Source organism: Sorex fumeus, unplaced genomic scaffold (genome assembly GCF_029834395.1).
Source record: "Sorex fumeus unplaced genomic scaffold, SorFum_2.1 ptg000008l, whole genome shotgun sequence".
NCBI classification, from domain to species: Eukaryota; Metazoa; Chordata; class Mammalia; order Eulipotyphla; family Soricidae; genus Sorex; species Sorex fumeus.
The window spans coordinates 29,021,796-29,037,939 of NW_026606065.1; the positions used below are offsets into that span (position 1 = coordinate 29,021,796).

Consider the following 16,144-nt stretch of genomic DNA (forward strand, 5'->3'; position numbering starts at 1 on the left):
TCTTAGGACATTTCCCCTGGGGATAACAATGCCATTAATTCTCCAATCACTGACAGACTGAGAGGTGCATCTCTTTTTATTTTTTAAAATTTTTTATTAGTGAAACTCCATGTGGTACAGTTGTTGACCTTACAAATTTTAGTGCTTGGGTTTCAGTTATACAGTGATAGAGTACCCATCCCTCCACCGGTGCTCATTCCCCACTTCCAATGCTCCCAGAATCCCTCCCACCCCCCCACCCCTATGGCAGGGCATGCCCTTTTGTTCTCTCTCTCCTTTTGGGTGCTGTGGTTTGCAAAAGAGGCATTGAGTGTCAATCATGTTCGGTCTATAGTCTACTTTCAGCATGCATCTCTCATCCTGGGAGGGTCCTCCCAACACCCTTTATTTGGTGGTGCATCTCTTTTGTTGAGATTAAAAAGGGTGTTCTGGGGCTGGAATGGTAGCACAGCAGGTAGGGCATTTGCCTTGCACATGGCCAACCCAGGTTTGATTCCCAGCAGCCCATATGATCCCCTGAGCACCGCCAGGAGTGATTCCAGAGTGCAAATCCAGGAGTAACTCCTGAGCATCGCCAGGTGTGACCCAAAAAGAAAATAAATAAATAAAAAATAAAAAGGATGTTTTACAAGTTATGCAAATGCAGCTGCTGAAATGGAGGCACAGGCTGCAGGTAGTAGCTCTGTCACAGAATGTAAATTGGAGGCCTCTTTGTAACTCAGTAGGTGAGCTTCAAACTTCGATGGCATAGGGAGTATGGTAGAAAGTATTTAAATCGAAGCTTATTAAATAAGGTAACAAAAAATATTTTTCTCATTTTCTATCCAAAGTTTGCATATTTTACGAATTCAGGAAGGGTGTTGAGTTTGTAAGGGCTCTTTGGATAACTGCCAGACCTCCCCATCGGAAACCAAAAGTTATCTCTCACAGAGGGGATCGAAGCAAGAACATTCTATATCATTCTTCTGAACTTGGTTGTGACATCTCTCAAATAGAAAGGATCAGTCTTTTGGATTCATAAATAATTGAGATGCAGGCAATTTTGGGGCATTTACAAGGTGCTCAAGATTTTATATGTACTACTAGTAGTTTTCACAACTCTGGAATGCATGGTTGAAATAAAAATATCTCATGAAGGTGAAGTAACATTCCTGGAAATTATAAAGAGTAAATAACAGTTCCAGGGTTTGGAAATGGTTCCTAGCCCTGCCCAGATGATGACTTTCCAATTGAGAAGTCTAACAGTATCCTTCTGCAGGGAATGAGGCTCCAAGTGCCATGGAGAGTCTTGTTCTTGTCATTCATAATGAGGACAGATTTGCATGTGACTACAGGAGAGCCTTTGGTTTGGAGACCACACCCCACAAGACTGTAGCACTCACTGTCCCCAGGGCTTAATGTGTGTGTGGTACCAGTTACTCAGTCATTGGCCAGTTTTGAGGTGTGTCTGATGACAATGGTATTTTGTTCAGTCTTTCAAAGGGTGAGATTTGTAGCACACCCCCACTTTGAACCCCAACTTTACACCAACCCCACTTTGAACCCCAACTTTACACCAACCCACAGATCCTGAGATTTTTAGTGTAAAAAATATAGAGATCATGTTCCTGGGACCCCTCTTTTACTGCTTATCACATTCATAGAAAAGTGTCTTGAAGCCCCATCGGGTGCTCAATGTAATATGGAGCTCTGTGGATGCTCCGAGCCATGCAAATGGAGAGGACCTGGGAATTGCAGAAAATGAACAGAAACGAATCTGTCAGTTAGCATATTTCAGGAGTTGCTTGCTTTGAGCAGAGTCTCACAACATAGAATGATCCTTCAGGAATGAGGGATAAAGGCGTAATTAATCACCACTCTTGGTCTGGAAGTTGATGCTATAGGCAGAGCCCTAAGGGCACCTACAGCCCAGGCGGTGCTTCTGTGCCGGAGCTGGGGAGTGGTTGCTGAGAAAGGGAGGGAGAGAGAAGGAGAAAGAAAGCCTGTGACCAGACACTATAGACTCCAAGCTACGTGACACTTTTACAAGAGATGGTTTCTCTGTGAGAATTTCAGGTAATTGAGCCATGCTAGAATTGCGTGTTTTTCAGTTTTTTGGTCTTTCATGCAACAGATTTCTTTGAGCCCTTCATTGATGCCAGGTACTGCTCTGCTCTTGACTATGAGAAAAAAACACACTAGACAAATAAAGATTCCTGCCCTTTTGGTTTCACATTCACTGATCACACCCAAGAGTATCTCTGTAGCACTGTCCTCCCGTTGTTCATTGACTTGCTCGAGGGGGCACCAGAAATGTCTCCATTGCGAGACTTGTTACTGTTTTTGGCATATCAAATACGTCACAGGTAGCTTGCCAGGCTTTGTCATGTGGACGGAATACTCTCAGTAGCTTGCTGGGCTCTCTGAGAGGGGGAGAGGAATCAAACCCAGGTCGGCCATGTGCAAGGCAAACACCCTACCCGCTATGCTATCACTCACACCCAAGAGTATAGGAGTATATCATCAGCACTATCCCAGATCCAGTGGCAGTAGTGATATATAAAACAAATAGATACATGTATGCGTCTATGTGTGTACCAAATAGAGGAAGCTTAGGTGTCAGTTCAAAAATATGTCTTCCTTAGACAATGAAATGTATGTGCCAGAAAAACAGTACAGTGGGTAGCGTGTTTGCCTTGAATCTTGCGGCAAGCTCCCCATGACGTATTCGATATGCCAAACACAGTAACAACAAAGTCTCCAATGGAGATGTTACTGGGCCTGCTTGAGCAAATCGATGATCAACAGGAGGGCCTTTACTTTACTTTACTTTATGCTTATTTATTTAAACGTTTTTGGGTCACACCCAGCAATGCTCAGGGGTTACTCCTGGCTCTGCACTCAGGAATCACTCTTGGCGTTTATTCTGGGAACCATATGGGATGCTGGGAATCGAACCCAGGTCGGCCATACACAAGGCAAACACCCTCCCCGCTGTCGCCCCTTGCCTTGAATCTTGGCAAGTTTCTAAAATATCTTATTCTACATAACAAAGGAATGAAATACGTGTCCATAGCATCCAGAGAGTACAGTTATCATTGTACAAAACATCAAAACGTAACCAAATACAAAAATGAGCAAACTTATCAACAGGAAATGCATGAAGAACACAGAGGAATCATCATTTATACATATAGAAAAAGGTTCTACTCCTTCACATTAAAACCAAATTAGACATATTTCACACCCGGCAAATTGGCCAAATTAATATTACAAAGTCAAGCATTAGCAAGACTACAAGGAAATAGAAACACTGCTGCTCTGCTGTCAGTAAGCCTTTTTGGTTTCTTCATTTTGGAAGAGTAATTTAAGCAATTGCCAGTAAATATAAAATACATAAACTCCAGCCTCCCCCACCCCCCGCCAACCATTACTCTCCAGGGCTTTACTGCTGGGAACCACTTGTAGACATTTACCATGAGATGAAATGTATGTTTATTGAAGCAGTGTTTATAGACCAGACACCTAAAATTTTAACTTCTAGTGTTTGTGTGGTAGAAAACTGTATTAGCAGTTCAAATAAAACTAGGTAGATCTAGTTGCACAGAAAAAAATATAGGTTAGTGAAGGTTAAAAACAAACTGCATAAATAAATACTGGACATCAGCTATATGAAATTTTAAATTTCATATAAATTTCATTTTATATGAAATTTAAAATTCAATGTACTTGTGCCTCCATAGTTAGAAAAGTTGGAAAATCTACTAAGTCTAAATCCCTTAGGTCTGGGGAAAGAATGGAAGGATCTTGAGAGTAGGAGTGGAGGTTTATCCCAAACTTATTACTCTTCAGTCTCGATAATCTAATCTTTATGCCATAAAATGCAGTGTACATTTACCTGCAACATCATTAAGTGCTTTATTATATAGTACAGGGCATGCTGATCATTTGCCAGTGACTGCTCAAATGGAACTTTTTACCCCAAGTTTGTGACTTCTTCATACCTCTTAATACTAGCTTTGACATTATACAGACCAGAATGATTTTTCCAAAAGGCAAAGTTGGAATCTTTAAGCAGAAGCAACAGCATTTAGCAAGCTGCCACCTGGCTACGACTTCCCCTCTGAGAGGACACTAACCTCAACGCTTTTTGAAAATGTCATCTCAGAGGAGCCGTTGCAAGACTTCCCCGCACTCAGACATCCTGCATTCCCAGACCTTGTGGAAGGCTGCTGAATCCCCTCCAAATGCCAGATGCATCTTTTTTCCCATTATATATTTGGGGGGGGGGGGGCATTCTGCACTCAAGAACTAGTCTTGAGACTGGAATGCTAACAAATCCTGACCGTGTTTGTTCCACCACTGTGACCTACGAAAGCCTACATCTCTGTGTTAGACCCCCCAACGTCACCCTGTTTGTGTTACTGCCCCATCTGCGGAGTGCTGGGTGTGGAGCCCTGGACGAAGGCCATTTCTGCTTTCTCTTGTTAAGGGCACAGCTCTGCTGACTGTGGATCAGAGACGATGGGAAGATCTGAAGAGCAGACTGAAGATCGCGCAGCCTCTTCATCTCCCACCTCGCCCGGGTATCAAAGATGCTCTGATTCCATTCATGTGGGGCACTCGTGTCCAGGAGGCCCCAGGAGTCTATGATTTCAATTAAACTAATAATCGCGAGCCATGAGGCGGTTGTGCATAAGTTAATGTAGAAACAGGCTCCCAACTCCAGATCTCTCCCTAGGCTATTAAAATCTCCCACCCAATGGCTGTGCTTCGTTGCACCCAGGATAAGCCTTCATGAAACTATAAATTTTTTAAGAAAATATATTTGTGCTCGCTTTTTAGCCAGATGAGTGAAATGCATCAGGCAAACAGAAATTGAATGATGCGGTTCCCCTTCCAATAGGGATGGCGTCACGCACCATCGTCTTAAATATTCACAGCCAGCCGTTCCTGCAAAAAACGCTTCACAAGTGATTCAACTGGGTGGGGGCGGGGGCTGTAATGGGTCACACTAAAGGAAATGGGAGGCAAGATGGTAAATACGATTTATATCTAAAAGGCCTTGCCTGGACCTCCTCTCTTTTTCCAGATAATGATGGTTTTCGAGCTAAGATGTATGACATCACCCAGCACCCATTCTTTAAGAGGACCATTGCCCTGCTTGTCCTGGCCCAGTCTGTTTTGCTCTCCGTTAAGGTACTTTATTGCATGCAGATCTCAGGAAGCAGCGGTTTGAGTCATCCCTAGAATGCATTTCTCAAGGTGGGGGGCGTCCGCGTGCAATATCTCAGTGGTGGTTTCACGTGCAAAAATTAAAATTCACCATCATGACATGTGCTAGGGGAGAAGAGACGAGGAAGGAGAGTAGGACCAGCATGCGTGTTGTCTTTTGCAGTGGGACGTGGATGACCCAGTGACGGTTCCTTTGGCGACGATGTCGGTGGTCTTCACCTTCATCTTTGTTCTAGAGGTACAGTACTGAGCTCCTTGGCTTTGCAGGCACAGGGCATTACAATTTATGTCATTTTATCCTTTTATTATATTAATAAGCTACATCCAGTAATAACCAAGGCTTACTCCTGGACCGTAGATCAGGGATGATTCTTGTGCAGTGCTCAGGGGACCATATTTGGTGCCAGAGATTGGTCCCAGTTAGCCCCTTATAAGGCAAGTGCCTTACCCACTGTTATCTCTCCTGCCAACAGTGCTTTTTTGTTTAATTTCTTGGTTTTGTTTTGGTGGCCTACCTGGCAGTGCTCAGGGCTAAGGGATTACTCCTGGCTGGTTCACAGTACCATCTGTCAGTGTCAGGCATTGAATGCAGGTCAAAAGTTTGCAAGGCAGGTGCCCTACACACTATAATATCACTCCAGCCCAACAGTACACTTTTCATTTTTTTTGTTTTAATGAATCATTGTGAGATACATTTACAGAGTTGAAGACTTTCATGATTGAGTTTCAGTCAAACAATGTTCAAGTACCCATCCCTCCACCAGTGCCCATTCTCCACCCCCAATGTTCCCAGTATCCCTCACCCCACCCCCACCCCGTCCCACCTCCTGCCTCTGTGTCAGGCACATTCCCTCTTACTCTCTCTGAACTTTGGGGTGTTATGGTTTGCAATACAGGTAACTAGCAGCCATCATGTTTGGTCCATAGTCTACTTTCAACATACATCTACTATCCTGAGCAATCCCTCCAACCATCATTTATTTAGTGCTCCTCTCTCCATCCTAGTTACCTTTTCCCCCAGCGACAGTGCACATTTTAAAGCAAAACATTCTACCCCCTTTGATGGTATTTTAAGTCCATTGGGTTTTGTTGTGGAGTAATAAGGGGGAAATGGCTCTTGTGACATTTCATTTTCAGACCATTTTTCTTAATTTGATCAAAGACTTCACGATATATTTTGAATTTTTCTAACTTCAAGAATTACTAACTGCTGCCAATTGAGCCACAGTGTTGACCTTCCTAGGTATGTGAGTCCCGATATTTATAGAAATCTGTACCAATCAGTATAATTCAGGGATACAAATTGCAAGGAAGTGGTGATATCAATTTTGGTACCCCAAACACAATTATTCTGAAGTATGATCCATAAAAAAATCCTTTGTAGAACATTCATCCTAGAAATACAACCTTAGCCTTATTTTAATCTGTGCCAGTTGTTTCCAAAATCTTTTACTTGAGAAAGAAAATTGACCTGCTATCATAATTAGCCTAAAGCATGATGAAAAGAGAGTGGGAAATATGAATTTGTGATCTAGTCAGGCTTGAAGAAAAAGTAGGCAGGCAGGTGGAGAATAAGTAAATAGATCGATAGATTGATTGATCGATCGGAAGGTAGATCAATAAAGGCAACATATTTCTCTTCTCTGTTTATCTTTAAAAAACACTACATTTGTACTGAAAAACTGAGGTTACCAAAGGTGGACAGAGGGCTGGGGGAGAGGAGAGAGAAGACCACAGTGATCGAAGGCAATGGTGGAGGGTCTTTGACACTTTTGGTATCAGCAGTGCAGAAACTTTTCTACCAAATGTATAGCATCAACACTACTCTAAGGTAGCACGACCACAACAAAAAAGTAAGTTTAGAAAATGTCCCTGTGACCAGTGCATTGAGGTCTGTGCTGAGCACTGTGCCTCTTTATTCTTCGTTGTTTTTCTCCAGGTTACAATGAAAATCATAGCAATGTCGCCGGCGGGCTTCTGGCAAAGCAGAAGAAACCGTTATGACCTGCTGGTGACGTCCTTGGGCATCGTCTGGGTGGTGCTGCACTTTGCCCTCCTGGTAGGCACATCATTATGGTTTTATTTATATATTTATTTTTAATGAATCACCATGTGGTACAGTTACAGACTTACAAACTTTCGTGCTTACGTTTCAGTCACAATGATCAAGTACCCATCCCTCCACCAGTGCCCATTATCCACCACCAGTGTTCCCAGTATTCCTCTCATCACCTCCACCCCATTCCTCCCCACCCCCGCGTCTGTGGCAGACACCTTCCCTTTCACTCTCTCTCTCCCTTTGGGTGCTGTGATTTGCACTACAGGCATTATGAAGCCATCGTGTTTGGTCTATAGTCTACCTTCAGCACACATCTTCCATCCCAAGTGAGCCCTCCAAGCATCCTTTACTTGGTTGTCCCTTCTATAGCTCAGCTGCCTTTTCCCCCAGCATGTGAGGCGGGCTTCCAAAACGTGAAACACTGGTCATTATGGTTTGTTTTATTTGATCATTTCAATTGAGGTAGCCCTGTTGTCGGTTCCACCTCATGCATGGCAACCCAGGGTCAAGTGACAGATTTATTCCCCCTTGAGCACATGAGCCAGAAGAATTCTGAAGATGTGCTTGTTGGGACTGGAGCAAATAGTACAGTAGGTTTGGCATTTTCCTTTCATGAGACCAACCCAGGTTCAATCCCCGGCATCCCATATGATCCCCCAAGCACCACCAGGAGTGATTCCTGAGTGCAAAGCCAGGAGTACCCCTGAGAATTGCTGGGTGTGACCCAAAAAGAAAAATAATAAAATAAAAAGATGTGCTAGTTGACCCTTCATTTTCCTAGAGAGAGAGAGAGAAAAAGAGAGAGGGAGAGGAAGAGAGAGAGACAGGAGGGAGAGAGAGAACTAGATGTGTGGCAACACTGTGCAAGTCAGTATTTCCCATTGGGTTCTCAGAGTACTGGCTGAACACACTTCTGTTAGACATGTGACACCCTTTCTCTAAAGCCCATCTGTCCCATCCCTGTATCTGAGTTCTCACTGCTTTACCTCTGTGTCTGTACATTTGTTTACTGGGGTCCACCTCACACGCTACAGCTATGGCTGTACTTGACTAAGATCTAGACTCGTTACTGTCCAATGGAAATGAGACCAATGGAAATAATCTGCCATTTTCTCAGAGACACATTTAGACTAAGATGAAAGTAAACATAACTTTATTTTATTATATAAATAACCATTTACCAAGGCAGCATTATTTCGACATTGCACAAAATACAAGACATGGTAGATACATTCTCATATTTATAACTGTTCATTGCTTGAATATTATACCCACAACATGTCTTTATTCAGACTTGTCATTTTCCAGTGCTCAGTCACCACATGTGAACTTGTTGCTCCACATAGACTGGCTCCTCCTCTTGGCTCCACCAAGTTCTGATCTTGATCAGGTTATTTGTCCTTGTGATGTTTTCTCCATGTTCTGAGCTTTGGGAAATAACTTGCAAGTGGATGTGATGAAAATTGAGTAGATCAAGTTTATTTGGCTATAAAGTGTCTACAAATTCACAACATATTGTCAGACGTTGTGGGTCCCACCCAGAAGTAGCATTGTCAGTTATCTGCCCGCTTCCCTATAACCTCTCATCCTCTTGACTATTAGGGATGTGCGGGGGGGAAAAAAATCTGTGAGCCCAACAGCCTACTCCCACCCCAGGAAGGCCATGCCAAGGTGTGACATTGCTGTTCCCCAACAGTGACCACTCGGCCACCTGGAGCCATTTTTCTCAAGCAATAAGTGGTCTTGACCCCTAATGACCTGCCAAGCACTGCTCCGGCTATGGAGAAGAACAGAATGAGAGCACGTGCTCTTAAAACTCACACCCTGAGCTGGTAGGTGGGCATTCACGAATTGGGACTCCAGGAAGGAGCAGGAGGCATCTCAGAGCATAACTGGAGATATCAGAGGATCCTGGGACGGTCTGCAGGACTGATTATTGGGTTCAATTTGTAGAGAAGCTGGCGGGTGTGTTTCTGACTTCTGCCCCTATGAAGGAAGGGACAGAAGGACAGTGTGGCTGGGAAAGAATCCTGGGGAGCAGTGTTCAAGACCTGGGTGGCCAGTGCATAACCGCTGGCCGTGGCTGCTTGAACACAATCAACCTGGGTTCGTTTCCCAGCCCAGCAAATGGCTCACTGTGTCCTTCCAGGAGTGATGACTGCTTGGTAAGCCCTGGACAGGCAGGCAGGAAGTCACTAATGAGCCCCGTGGAGGAGAATCAGGCCTCCAGTGAGGAGGGGGTGGGGGAGCCATGTGAGCCACTGGCTATGCCTCCCATCAATAAAAATATATGTATAAAATCTGGGTGGCAAGGAAGTCTCCGCCTCTGAGGATCTGGTGTCCAAGGGCAGGATGTGGGTCCTCAGCCCCGATGCTCACGGGGTGTCAGCACTTGCAGAAGGAGAAGGGGAAGTACCCCCGCTAGGTTTGGAACCAATACAGAGGGCAAAGCAGCACGACAATGTCTCTGTCTTCCTCCAGCCCATAGCAAAGCTAAAGGCAGGCCTTACTTCGGAAGTCCCCAGACACCAGTGTCCCACTGGAGAGCCCTCCCTGCCTACTCTGTCCCGAGTCTCCAGACTCTGCAGGGTGCCCTCCCCAGTAGGGCTGCCCCCAGAGGGAAGATGCCAGAGGCAATCCAGTCCCATTCCAAGGAGGCATCTGTGCGGGGCCTGTTCCTGTCCTTGTTCTCCTCCCAGCCCCTCACTGTGCCTCCTTCCCGGGGGCCCCATCTGGGACTGTTGTCACCGGGCGCAGTGGGACTCCTTCTGCATCATCACGCTTTGGCAGCCACTGAATGCCAACGCTCTTGCCACGCTCACCGGCAGGAGCTCAGGGGGAGCCTGTCTTAGTCACGGCGCCCCGTGTCATCTCGGTGTGGTGGATGGATCCATCACGCTCCGAAAGGAGGAAGCAACTCGGCAGCCAGCTTGGCCTTGTGGACAGGTGCCCAGGCTGAGCTCAGGGCATCGCTGCCAATGCCTCTCCCCACCCCAGCACCCCCGAACCTCCAGACACCTGCCTCTGGGCCAGGACCTTCCACTCCCCTCCCTCCCTTGACTTTGCTCATGTTGCTTTTTCCCCCCCTCTTAAGTTTTTCCAGCTCCTTGGAGGAGCCAAGCCCTGTGTCATATAAAAATCAGTTTTGAAAATAACAGAATTCAGCCGAGCAAGACTGAGACCAACGTTTCATTTGAGAGTTGATTGCATCGCTGATATTTATTCATGAGTTTTGGCAGTGACCTTTCCGCGCCCCCCCCACCCTCCCTATTTGAAAGAGAAATTTCTTCAAGGAATTTTCACATTTTATTAAATTGATTATTCAGTAGATTTCACAGGGGATTCGGGAAGGGAAGGGAGCTGCCGCTCGAGGCCAGGCCATGCTCTGCTTCTGTTTCAGAATGCCTACACCTACATGATGGGTGCCTGCGTGATCGTCTTTCGCTTCTTCTCTATCTGTGGGAAGCATGTGAGTACCAGCTTAAACATATTCTCAAAGATGGCACCAAAGTCAAGAAAGGAGTAAGAGGGGCTGGAGTAATAGTACCACGGACAGGGCATTCGCCTTGCATGCGGCCAACCCGGGTTTGATTCCCAGCATCCCAGATGGTCCCCTGAGCACCGCCAGGAGTAATTCCTGAGTGCAGAGCCAGGAGTAACCCCTGTGCATCACTAGGTGTGACCCAAAAAGAAAAAAAAAACCAGAGAGAAAAGAAAGAAAGAAAAAGGATTAAGGATCAACTTACCAACTTAGCTTGGGCTGGAGTTGGGGGCTGTAGTTGATAAATCGTGAGGTACTGCAAGCCAGAATGAAGAGACCTGAAACAGTAAGTGAATCAGTAGCTTATTGAAATATTTCCTGACATTTCGGTTGTTTTTTGCATTCTTCCTATGAGCAAAATGAAGTGAATCATCACTGAAAGATAAATATCAGGTTCGCAATCAAAAAAAAAGTGTTATTTTAAACGTTTTCTGAAATAAGAGGAAGTTGTTTTACTTCGGGAAGAGTCATCTTTAGATGGAGCACCTGTGATCTCACATTTCTTGGTATTCTTTGGTATGGGGTGTGCATATATTTTTCCCTCATTAAAATATTGATTTGATTTGGTTTTTGCTTTGAGGCCACACCTAGGGGTGCTCATTGGTTACTCCTGTCCCTGCAACTCAGGAATCACTCCTGGCGGGGCTCACAGGACCACATTGGGCAGGGAGTGGGGGGAGCAGTTGGCCGCATACAAGGCAAACGCCCTACCTGCTGTACTATCTCTCCAGCAACCCTACAATATTGATTTAATTACTAAAATGATTTCTTCTACATTCCCTAAGTCCACAGAATGGTTGTATTTCACATTTGATGGCTGTGTCCTATTTAACCATCATTTAGGTTTGTTTTGTGAATGTCCATTGGCAGAAGCATGTCGCCATTTGCTGTACTATAGCACTTTCCTCCTGTTGTTCATCGATTTGCTCGAGTGGGCCCAGTAACATCTCCATTGTGAGACTTGTTGCTGTGTTTGGCATATATAATACGTCACGGGTAGCTTGCCAGGATTTGCCATGTGGGCGAGATACTCTCGATAGCTTGCTGGGCTCTCCGAGAGGGGTGGAGGAATTGAACCCGGGTCGGCCGCGTGCAAGGCAAATGCCCTACCCACTGTGCTATCAGTCCACTTGCTAGAGGCCAAAAATGCTTAGCCTTTCTCACCGAGGGAAAGAAAGGGAGAAGGAAAGAAAAAATCTTGCAAGTATAGCTTTTATCAATTTGACTCAAGACGGAACACCTTGAAATACAAGTAGAATTCCTAAGTTTTTAAATATCACATTTAGATTAAATTCCTGGTTGGAAGCAACTTTCAAATGCCATTTTTGAGAATTTCTCTTATGCCAACCACTGAAATGTTTCCTTGCCTGTTCTTGGCAGTGAGCTCAGGACTTGAACACTCTCCCTGCCTCTCGCTCTCCCTCCCTGCTTCCTGTCTTGGTACAGGTAACTCTGAAGATGCTACTCCTGACGGTAGTGGTCAGTATGTATAAAAGCTTCTTTATCATCGTGGGCATGTTTCTGCTGCTGCTCTGCTATGCCTTTGCTGGAGTGGTTTTATTCGGAACAGTGAAGTACGGAGAGAACATTAACAGGTTGGTGGGTGATTCTCCTTTTACTGGCTTCTTAAGGAAGCTCTCTGCAGTGATGAAGTCACTAAAATCCAGAATGGTTTTGTTGTTGTTGTTGTTTCTTTGGAAAAGAGTTAGAAGGCAGTGGGGAAGAGAAGCAGTCAGTTAGAAATAAAATAAAGTGAACAAATTTTTTCCAGTTGAAAATGCTATGGATGTTTACGCTAGACATAGTTGGAAGTTCAGAATTAAAAGAAGGAAAAATTTTACCACCATTTGGGAATAACCCCCTCTAGTAATGGGGTGAAATAGAACATGTTATTAATCCATACTCTGCACTACAAAATGATATAAAATTTTCCAAAATTAAAGAATTTTTAGATGATTTTGGCTATTTTTAAGTAAAAATACGGTCTATTAGATGCCCTCAAATAGCTATTCAATGTAAAAGACATTGTTCCAAAATTATGTTAAATTTTGAGGAAGTATATTATGTTGCTTTTTAAGGTCTTATGCAGGATATTCCAAACATGCAATTTGTTGCAGAGCTTCTAATTTTCTACATGGTGTGACCACCTTTTATCGTATAATCTACCAGTTTGTCCCTCAGTATTCAGAATAACTGGTCATATATTGGTGTTACCCTGGGCTTATTCAGACTTCTGTCATCAGGGGCAGGTATAAATAGCAAGTAACAGCATTTATAATCTTCAGAAATAGTAACTTAGCAATCGAGTGTTTTTCCCACCTGCTTTGGTAGTAATAAATATCACTCCTTTGTGGTGAACCACATTATTCATATTGTTTTTCCCCTTCAATTAGGCATGCGAACTTTTCTTCAGCTGGCAAAGCGATTACTGTGCTGTTCCGAATAGTGACGGGCGAAGACTGGAACAAGATCATGCATGATTGTATGGTGAGCAGCTCGTTACTCATGGGGATTGGATTTAGAACCAGTAAAACTCTTTCTGGAGATAATATCCTCAACATTGCCCTCACCAGCATCAAGACTTTATGTGCTAAAGGCACATCTGGTCTTTCAGCGCAAAACATTGATGGGGATTTTGTTTATCTTTGGTTTTTGGTTTTAGGGTTTTTTTTTCTTTTGCAATGTGTGGAAAAAATATCTCCGAACCCAACTTAGGTTATTATAGTTCCCTTCAGCAGATATGCGTCACTTCATAACTATAGTTCTCTTCCTCCCACCATTATTATTTTGGCAAATAAGGACAAAGAATGAATTCTAGTTTTTTAGTTTATTTAACAGATGGTCACTATGCCCCTGGTGATGCATGGTCATTGCTAAGTCTAGGTACTCACTGATTCCAAATCATCTTCAAATTGCATTGCCGAGTTCTGAGGTACCCCTCCCTGATTCTCCTGACTTCTCCAATCCTTCACTTTCTTCACCTCTCAACTTCCTTCAGAAGGGCCCTGCTAAGCTGCCAGTTCTCTGGTCTCCCAGTACTCTGTCCTTGAGGAGTTAATCATGATGGTCACATGTATTGACTTCTTTTGTTGATTTCGTCTCCAGACCCATGTTGCCCAAAGAAATTCCTGCAGTAATGACCCAGTGTGTTCAGTGTGGCCACCACCAGTTAAATGTGATGTAGGGCACTTAAAGCGTGGCATGTGCAACTTGTCTTGTATTTAATGTGACTCTAAATGTCCCTTAAGTAGCATGTGTACTTATTGCCATCAGGTTCTAGACAGCGCTAGACTGATGGGAGGCAGGGTCTTGTCCCCTGTATCAATCTGTTCGACTCCTGGCAAAGCCAAAGCAACTGTAGCTTGATTCATGTCTGAAAGGGGAAAGAACTTACCAACTCAAGTGGAAGCATCTGAAGGAGTGACCTTCTAAATAAAGAACCAGCAGAAAGAACTAGAGATGCAGAAGGAGTCAATCTGTCAGGATGAAAGAGACACAAGGCCAGTGATGAGTGGGGAGGCCAGTAAATGATAGCCAAGACCTGCACTGCGCAAACATCCCCCAGCACTGTTTTAGGAGAGAGTAGTCAAGGCTAATCCCCACTTTCCTGCACATCTCGGCTTCCTGACAGTTCTCTGAAATTGAAAACATAGCCTATAGTAACTGTGCATTTTTTAATTTATTTTATATTTTGGATTGACCTACAGTGAGATACTCAGTTACAAGGTTTTTCAAGATTGCGTTTCCATCATATAATGTTCCAACACCAGTCTCTTCAGCAGTGTACCTTTCCCACCATCACTGTTCCAAGTTTCCCTTCCACCCCTTCCCATACCCCCTCCTCTCTCTATGACAGGCACACTTCTTCTTTATCTGTCTCTCTCTCCCTATCTCTCTCTCTTTTTCTCTTTCTCTCCCTTCTCTCTCTCTTTCTTCTCTCTTACTCTCCTTTTGGGGCATTATGGGAACTGTCCGTTTTAATTCTGATACAATGATGGGCTCAGTCTGTATAGCTTTGGAGAGATTCCTTGGAAGTTCATTAGCTTTGATGTGTCTCCACTAGCTCTAGTCAACTGACAGAAATATCTGTTTTCTGCTATCTCTGCCCTCCCGCCCCCCATCACTCATACCATGTCCTCAGGTCCAACCTCCCTTCTGTACCCCAGACGAATATACATACTGGGCCACGGACTGCGGAAATTATGCCGGTGCTCTGATGTATTTCTGTTCCTTCTATGTCATCATTGCCTACATCATGCTAAATCTGCTTGTAGGTAAGTAAGGTTCATGGAATATTTCTTTTCAATCTCTCTCAACTCTGGTACTTAGATAATTATATACAGTCTTCAAGCCCTTGTCATAGGTGGCTTGAGTGGCTGTTTCATGGTATTAGTTCGCCTCTGACCCTAAGGCTGAAAAGATTTTTGAAGGCAGGTACAGAACAGCTCACTGCAATATCAAGGGTCGCACTATTTATTGTGATGATGAATTTCAAAGTGCTCTTCCCCTGGACTGCATTGAACCTGCATCAGAAGGGAGTACTTTCAAAATCTCACATGTGTGTTTAGGAGAGATCCAGGTTGTTCCCCAGCTGTGGGGCCACCAGAACTCGGTCTGACCTTCTTAGCTCACCCTGGAACTCTTAGCAAGGAGTTGGAGCCAGTTGGCAGGATGCTCCCGAGCCACAGAATGTGTGTTTACACCCATGGGCACTGTGTTTGGGGATGGCAGGAGCTGGATAAATAGCTTAATCCAAGGGTGACGTGTGCCAGCTTGGAAATCTCATGCAAAGCACTTAAAATTTTTGGCTGATAATGTAGGTGATAAAATCCATTATTTATAATGGATGTTTTACTTTATCCCAAGAATGACAGATTTGCACAATTGTCTAACAGGTGGTATTTTTTCCCCCTCAGCCATAATTGTAGAGAATTTTTCCCTATTTTATTCCACTGAAGAAGATCAGCTTCTAAGTTATAATGACCTTCGCCACTTTCAAATCATATGGAATATGGTGGATGATAAAAGAGAGGTAGAGGCATGAATGATAACTGCATGCTCCCCATGATGTCCACCCCTCAGTCTCTGGCTCAGGTCACATAAAGGAATGGGTGGGGACTGCATGCTCCCTGGGATTCCCACCCCCACATCTGGCTCAGGACACATAAAGGAGTGGGTGGTGACTGCATGCTTCCCATAATGTCTACCCCCACTCCCCCAGGTCTGGTTCAGGTCACGTAGAGGAATGAGTGGTGACTGCATGTTCTCTGGGATGTCCACTCCTCCGATCTGACTCAGGCCATATTTCATGGCTGTATGGTTGGCAACAC

The 16,144-nt window shown here is 44.4% G+C and overlaps 1 protein-coding gene across 2 annotated transcripts in view; it reads left to right on the forward strand.

Moving 5' to 3' along the window:
- NALCN (sodium leak channel, non-selective) overlaps positions 1–16,144 on the forward strand; it is a 353,058-nt gene that overhangs the window by 318,374 nt on the left and 18,540 nt on the right. For both annotated transcript variants that reach the window (XM_056109424.1, XM_056109431.1), the window contains 9 exons: positions 4,472–4,565; positions 5,072–5,178; positions 5,378–5,452; positions 7,154–7,273; positions 10,674–10,742; positions 12,261–12,409; positions 13,208–13,301; positions 14,956–15,088; positions 15,731–15,846. In XM_056109424.1, the coding sequence (XP_055965399.1) occupies positions 4,472–4,565; positions 5,072–5,178; positions 5,378–5,452; positions 7,154–7,273; positions 10,674–10,742; positions 12,261–12,409; positions 13,208–13,301; positions 14,956–15,088; positions 15,731–15,846 (957 nt within the window). The remainder of the gene's footprint in view (positions 1–4,471; positions 4,566–5,071; positions 5,179–5,377; positions 5,453–7,153; positions 7,274–10,673; positions 10,743–12,260; positions 12,410–13,207; positions 13,302–14,955; positions 15,089–15,730; positions 15,847–16,144) is intronic.